The sequence below is a fragment of the Gymnoscopelus braueri genome, assembly GCF_963280865.1.
Source record: "Gymnoscopelus braueri genome assembly, chromosome: 13".
Lineage (NCBI taxonomy): Eukaryota > Metazoa > Chordata > Actinopteri > Myctophiformes > Myctophidae > Gymnoscopelus > Gymnoscopelus braueri.
The window spans coordinates 15,205,379-15,212,844 of NC_137615.1; the positions used below are offsets into that span (position 1 = coordinate 15,205,379).

Here is a 7,466-nt window from a genome sequence, read left to right on the forward strand (position 1 = left end):
GGCAGCACGCCAGCACCCCCCAGACCAAAAATGGTCTCATTCTTTAGTGCTCATTCTGCTCTAATTTGTGCCGTTGTCCGTTGAAAATAACAATTGTGGTATTTATTTATTTTTATATCAATATTTATATGGTTTTGAGCTTTGCTCAGGGGGTGGGGGGGGGGGGGTGTAATTCCTGGGGACGCCACTGGGTGCTGGGCTCATCAAAGCTCAAAACCATATAAATATTGATATAAAACAATAAAAAATGGTAGGCCTACAGTTGTTGATTTCAACGGCACAAATTAGGGCACAATGAGCACTAAAGAATGAAAAAAAAATTGGTCGATTTGGAGCCAAAAACACAATTGTATTCATATTTTATTCATATGGGGTGCTAACTTCACTGAGGTGGAAAACCTAGGGGTGGAAAGTAATTACATTTACTCAAGTACTGTACTTAAGTTTTTTTTGTTGGTACTTTTACTTTACTGGAGTACCAATTTCAATACTTTGACTATTTGACTATTGCAAATATTGTACTTTTACTCCACTATAATTATTTGAAAACTTTAGTTACTAGATACTGTAGATTTGTATTATTATTACAAAACACACATTAACCACTTCAGCCCTATTTAAACTTTGGCTATTTTAAAATAGCCAATCTACAAGCTCACAACACATAGCAGTAGATGTCTGTTTTCAAAAGATTTTTATACAATTTAATTATACATTTGTGAAATGGGACATTCTGCATAATGAGTACTTTCTACTTTTGGTACTTTAAGTACATTTTGATAACAATAGTTCTGTACTTTTACTCAAGTAAATTTTGAATTCCGGACTTTCACTTGTTCTACATTGCAGTATTGATACTTTTACTTAAGTGAAACATTTGAGTACTTTTTCCACCACTGGGGGTAACATGCTACACTGTACATGCATATTATGATTGGCTATCCACAGGTTTTGTAGCCATTTGTAGGCGTTACAATTTTAAAATGATAATATATATTTGGCCCACATAATACATATCAAATCTAAAAAGTAAATTTAAAAGGTGCCCAGAGGTCTCAGGGGCCGGTTACACAATACATCAGTCTAACCATACCATGTCTAGAAATTATTTTGGGGCATCTATGCTAAAGACGGTTAAACAATTACGTCAAGTGTTGTAACAGAGAACACAGAAAACACTATTTGAAAACATCAATCTTTATTTTTCAAATGTATGACTTTACAAAATGAAACAAATAATCAAAAACTTCAATGGCAGGTAAATGTCATGTACAACCCCAAATACAAAAAATATATCATAAAAATAAACCACATTTTCAAAAATGCTTTGTCTGACACCAAACATGGCCTTAAAAGAGTGACAGCTGAGTCTGTGGGGTAAGGAGTCAGCAATCAAACCTACCCCACTTCAAGAAACGGAGGCGGAATGCACACATTGCACAGCCTCTTGGTCTGTACTTATACCTGGATGTTCAGTGCACAGGGACAATCATACAGCAACCATCAAATGGCAATGCACCAGCAGGAATCAAAAGGCTTGCTTGCAAAGAGAGCATTTCAGTGGCTTCAGTCATATTGCAAACAAAGCCAAGGGAAGGTGTTTTCTCTCCATAAAAAAGGTTGTTGAACTCCTCTTCTGTCTACATGCGGGTCATTAGGACAAGCAAGAGTCATTTTTTTATACATGCTCATTTGCAAGATGAAAAGGTTTGATTAAATTTCAATAAGATCTGGGGAATTGGTAACGAATGTGCAAATCCTTCTCAAGACTGACATGAACAATACAGATTCAGCATAAGTCAACACCTTTTACCCTATGGGGAGACTAAACAAGTCCTATAAACTGGCCAAAGAACAGTGTTTGGGTACATTTCTGCAACCCTTTCAGTATTGTTTTCAAACAGCCAATTGTAGGAAAATGTGATTCATCATAACGTGAGGCTCATTGAGCAGCATGTAAACCAGACTGTTAGAAAGCAAGTAAGTCAGAAAAATGTGGATCACACAGTTATTATTGCTAATATGATTATCACTTTGATTTATTTTATACTCATGGAGAACCCACTTCAGATTCTAGACAAGGGACTAGTCTCCATTCACAGAAATGCAGAGAACACAGCTGTGAGATAAGAACTGCAGATGAGGAGGACAGAGCTGAGACATCCTCCACCATTGGATGTCCAGGCATGCTTTAGGTGCTTAAGTCCTCTGGTGACCTTCAGAGGTGCACTCCATGAGGAGTAATCATGTGTCCCTGAGCTGGGATCGGCTCTGCAGGCTCTGGAAGTGGGCCTCCCTTAGAATGCGGTTGATCTGGTGGTAGGACACCAGGCTAGTGGGGCCAGCCGACTCCAAAGAGTGAGTTAAGTTGAGCGGACTGCAGGGTCCAGGAGCGCTGTGGCTTCCAACACCGTCCACAGCACACTGACTGCTGCAGCTCCCAACCACGTCCTCTGGACTGTTGATTCCACTGCTCTCGCTAGTGTTAGATGACTGGAATATAAGAAACCAAATTAGTAAACCTTGTTTTTTTCAAATGAGTAAACTGTTTCCTTAGAAGAAACAAGGTTTGTAATTTTTCTCTTTTTATAAAATAAGTAAAGTAACAGTTGCCAACTGGTACAGTATAATACATTTTGTAGAGACAATTTAGAAATCACACCTAATTCACCTGCAAACTCAAATGGTACTGCTCTAATTATAGCATTTAGTGAAAGGGCAATAATGAGAATTCAAGCAATTAAGTTACACCCTATATAATTCGTTATATGTCAATAGTGAAAATAGCAGATCTACAAGCTCGCCAAATGTAAATCTATTTTCCTATTCTGACAGACCCAGAATAGGGATGCTAGGGTTCATGTGGTTAATTGTACCTCGGAATCCCAGGCATCGCGGCGTGGCTCAGGGGAGAGAGGATGAGCTCCGCTCGGCCGCTTAGCTTGGGGCACCTGGCCATCCCCCTCATCAGCACCACGCTGCCGTTTTCTTTCATGGAGGAAAATAATACAGACATTCAAATAAAACATCCACTGGTGGCAGTACCCCTGTCAAGAAACACTGAAACTGTTTGGATCTTAGCTAGCTAATAGCCATGGATCAAGACTATCATATATGTATTTTATTGAGTCTGGCTTTAGCTTTGATATCTATGCAAATGTCAAAATCGATCAAAAAATACATCTATGATAGTCTTGATCCAAGGCTAGCTATCTAACAAACTAACTACCAGCAGCAATGCATAATGACCATAACAATTATTTATGTAATGTAACTAATGCAGTGCAGCCAGACCCCCGATGATAATAGCAGAATCAGCCATATTTCAATATTTCAAAACTTCATACAAAATCAGAGATGCTACAAAAGAAGCCCGACAACCTCACCTGCTTTCAGTCAACATATGACGACGTGAAAGGCATCAATGTACATGAACCAGGCTTATTTATGATGGATCCTAACCAGACTAGATCGAGGCCCCCGGCCCGGCCTCTATACGTTAGCTCCTTCTCTTGTCAGTCAGTTGCTGTGGAGAATGGATAACCTATAGCTAGCAAGCCGGCTAAATGTGATCAGGAACAATCGACAGTCATTTTGATCGTTCTGACTACTGTCACCCGGGAGTCCGGGAGTCCGGGACTACGACGGACGTTAGACGTAGTTAACTGTGGGATTGATATAGACGATGGATCACAACAGCACAGACGCTGGCTGGGCGTTGTTGTGTATATTAGCCCCCCACAGCACAGCAGTAGTAGTTAGCTGCTATTATTAGCTCAATGCTAGCTCGAGTTACATATGATAATGTTTCTTGTAACGCTGAGTATCACCAATCCCTTTCCAAACACAACATAACAGTAACGACGGGCCTAATTTCCCCTTTTCAGCAACAACTAAACTCGACAGTTTGACATAGAGGTGACAGTGATGATGAAGTATAGTGGTTTATCCTGGTGGTGTGACTTCAGCCCGTCCGCAGCTGCTGTGTTTACATGCTACTGCGCCTGCGTGTGAGAATATATACTTCGTCGTACGACGGAGCACGAATGGAAAGCCTGGTGACGCGAGGTTTGACCATGAGGGTAACCGGAACCCTCGCCCCAAAACACACTCGCCCCCATTTTCTTTCACGGACCACTCGCCCCTAGCGGTTCTTGTATTCGTTTTACTGACGGCGAGGCTAAGGTTAGGATTTAGGAATAAGGTTAGGTTTAGGCATAGTTTTACTGACGTTTCGTTTAGGAGTAAGGTTAATTTTGGGCATAGCTTTACTGAGGTTACCGTTTAGGAGTGCAATACCGTGGGAGTGCGACCCCGGGGCGAGCGTGTTTTGGGGCGAGTGTTTTTGTATTCACCATGAGCATATTATTATTGATTAGGCATTAGCTCATTATCTTGCCAAAAATAACTGATATATAAACAATGCAACGCGTTGTTGTTAGCTTGTAGATTTATTCTTCTTTCTCCCGGATTATAAATTATAAATAGGTTTAAATTAAATTCACTGATCCTGATTCAGTGGTATTATGGATCCCAAGAGCAGTTGCCTTGAACGAATGGTATTTGGTAGGCAACACGACATTTTAATAATTAAGTCATAATTGTATTCTACAACAAAAAACACAATCAAAGCATTAGCCTACCCCTAGTTATTTACGTATTATTCCATAAGATGTCGCTGTAGCTTACATTTTTCTGTGATTGCAAAAACATGTTGACATGTTATTCAAAATAATCCATTGCTTACAATGAGCTACTGTTTTGTGTGACAAAACGAGTAATAAATAGAAAATGTCAATTGATAGAGTGATAGATGTATCACTCTGATTATGTTGATTGGCACGTTAAGACAATTAATAACATACAAACGAAGAAGTCATCTTTAGACAATACAACATCAGAGACAATTGTAACCAAAGAAAATATTAAAAATAAATGAACACATATACCAGTTTTTGCAGGTCTGTTATTATTTGAGTTACAAATGGTTTTAATGTAGCCTACTGTTTGGTTTTATTTTCAAAAACTAGACTAAACTAGGATAAATAAAGGATGTATGCCCCTTTCAGAACAAAAAAGGTATTCAGGGTTCCGAAAGGGGCAAGGATTTCTGTAGACAATTAGCTTAAAATGATAAGGCAGCTACCAACTTAATTAGGTCTATGACTATATCCGAGCAAAACTGATCTAATTATGTTTATTATTACTATCATTACTGTAGAAATGTAACTGTAATTTTGCCAGTAAAGAGAAAAGTCAAGAGTCAACATTGTCAACAATACATGGCCAAAACAGCAGGTGCAGTTTGATTGTCATCTTCAGAACCAAGGTATATAAAAAGAAGGTACAGACATCTACGTGATTTTCGTCGGCTGGGAGACAATCAGACAAACACTAGTTTTGAACAACTGCGACCTTTGTGAAATACTCGCCCCGGAAAAGACATGTCACACATTGTTTTCTGCTGCGTTGCTTTTTGATGTGTACACTGGATACGTTTATTGAGCAATTTAAAGGGCACAAAGTAAGTTTCTGAACGTGCCAAAGTATTGCGAGACAACCAAATCTCGCGATACTGCCGAGACAGAAATCAGTGTTGCCATGTCCGCTTATTGTAGTTGCTTATTTGGGCTTGCTTCACAATTTGTAAATTATTCTAACCAGTTCTCAAATATTTTCATGTCATGGACCCTTAAACTAATATGTAAACCTATTTGTCCCTAACCCCCATCTGAAAATGTTTTGTGCCAGGGAGCCCCATACCATATTTGTGTGTTAGAATGTTTCAAAAATATTCCAAATATTCCACATTTTAAGATTTTTTGAAAATAGCAGATCTACAAAATCTGGCAACACTGCCAGAAACGATACATGCCACTGTTTCGATGCCTCAATAACATTGTACAGTGTGTGCACATCAAAAAACTATTGATTGAAAAACAACCTGTGATATGTCCTTCTTTTATATCTCTGTACCGATTAACTGACAAAGGATGCAATCGTTCAAAAATAGTGTTTGTTCACAAGCTGGTCCAGCCGGCTGCCATACTTCAATGTATTTCACCGAACTACCGGTTCCAGTTTTGGCTCCCATGCGCGTCAATGGCGTCTGACTGGCCCCTAGGCTGGCTGTACCTTCTTAATTATAGCCTTGTTCAGAACCCGGAAGTTGTGCGGCCTGTGATGCTGCTGATGCTGCCGATCAACCAACCAATGGTGAGCTATAAACGCGTCCGCGAGAGGCGACTCGGGCGAAGGAAGGAGGGGAGATTACCAGGGATTGACGGCAGGCAGCGGCCCCACTGACTGATCATAATAAAAACATATTCAAGGGGAATCAGAATCATGGGCAACACCGACTCTAAGCTGAACTTCAGGAAAGCGGTGATACAACTGACAACCAAAACACAGGTATTTAGCATGTTGATGTTATTGAATAAAATAACATTTATAGGTAGAGATCGCACCGATGATGAGCGCATCAGACTGTCTGCTGCTGTGCGGAGCATCATATAAATAGAGGAGACGCTCAACAGCTAAAAAAAAATAAAACGAAAAACCCCACATAGGCAGCCTTTTCATGTCAAATCAAATCAAATTGACTAAAATCTATAGAACGCTATTGTCATCCATGAAGAAAACGTATTCATTGGTTGGCACATTTATGTTGACATCGGTTTAAAAAAGAAAATCAAGCCCTTTACTGCATTGTTGTTGCCAAATCCAACGCATTTGATAATTGTTGGATTTCATGGAAAAAGACGAATCGTGTTGATGATGCAAGAGAGCTAATAACACAAAGCTCTGGGGACATTGTTGGTCCTTATGGTTTCATAATGGAAAATAAACATATGGGGGAGGATGGCGTAGCTCAATAAATTGGCTGATGACGTAGAGAAGACATCAGGAGATCAGCACTGCCTGGTGATGCAGGTGTTCTCTGCTGAGATTAGTGTGTGTGTGTGTGTGTGTGTGTGTGTGTGTGTGTGTGTGTGTGTGTGTGTGTGTGTGTGTGTGTGTGTGTGTGTGTGTGTGTGTGTGTGTGTGCTGCCACATCATAATATGATGTGGCAGCACACACACACACACACACACACACACACACACACACACACACACACACACACACACACACACACACACATTGTCTGCTGTCTCTAGTCGTCTATAGCTTGATGGTGTGTTTGCATTGTCATTAGGCACACAGTAAAATCCTCTGTGCAGTGATGGAAGAAGTACTCAAATTGTTTACTTAAGTGAAAGTATCAATATCACAATGTAGAAATACTCTGTTACAACAAGTAAAAGTCTGGTATTCAAAATGTACTTGAGTGAATTAAGTACAAACGTATTGGCATAAAAAATGTACTTAAAGAATCACAAGTAAAAGTACTCATGCAGAATGTCCCATTTCAAGTTTTCAAATATAAAAAATCTTTTGAAAATAGCAGATCTACAAGCTCACA

At 39.6% G+C, this 7,466-nt stretch overlaps 2 protein-coding genes across 2 annotated transcripts in view; one reads left to right on the forward strand and one right to left on the reverse strand.

Moving 5' to 3' along the window:
• Window positions 1-1,190: 1,190 nt before the first annotated feature.
• On the reverse strand, window positions 1,191-3,980 carry LOC308098696 (uncharacterized protein). Its single transcript, XM_080447108.1, has 3 exons — window positions 3,387-3,980; window positions 2,877-2,988; window positions 1,191-2,493 (listed from the first exon to the last, which is right to left on the reverse strand). Exons 1-3 carry the CDS (start codon window positions 3,401-3,403, stop codon window positions 2,245-2,247), a joined length of 378 nt encoding a protein of 125 aa, XP_080303234.1. The 5' UTR covers window positions 3,404-3,980; the 3' UTR covers window positions 1,191-2,244.
• A 2,294-nt stretch (window positions 3,981-6,274) lies between these two features.
• hid1a (HID1 domain containing a) overlaps window positions 6,275-7,466 on the forward strand; it is an 11,898-nt gene continuing 10,706 nt past the window's right edge. The window contains exon 1 of the mRNA XM_080447279.1: window positions 6,275-6,411. Coding sequence (XP_080303405.1) covers window positions 6,346-6,411 — 66 coding nt within the window. The 5' untranslated portion in view covers window positions 6,275-6,345. The remainder of the gene's footprint in view (window positions 6,412-7,466) is intronic.

Coding starts and splice junctions, on each gene's coding strand:
- LOC308098696 (XM_080447108.1), bottom strand. Junction 2,494..2,876: donor GCGATGCCTGGGATTCCGAG/GTACAATTAACC, acceptor CTTATATTCCAG/TCATCTAACACTAGCGAGAG.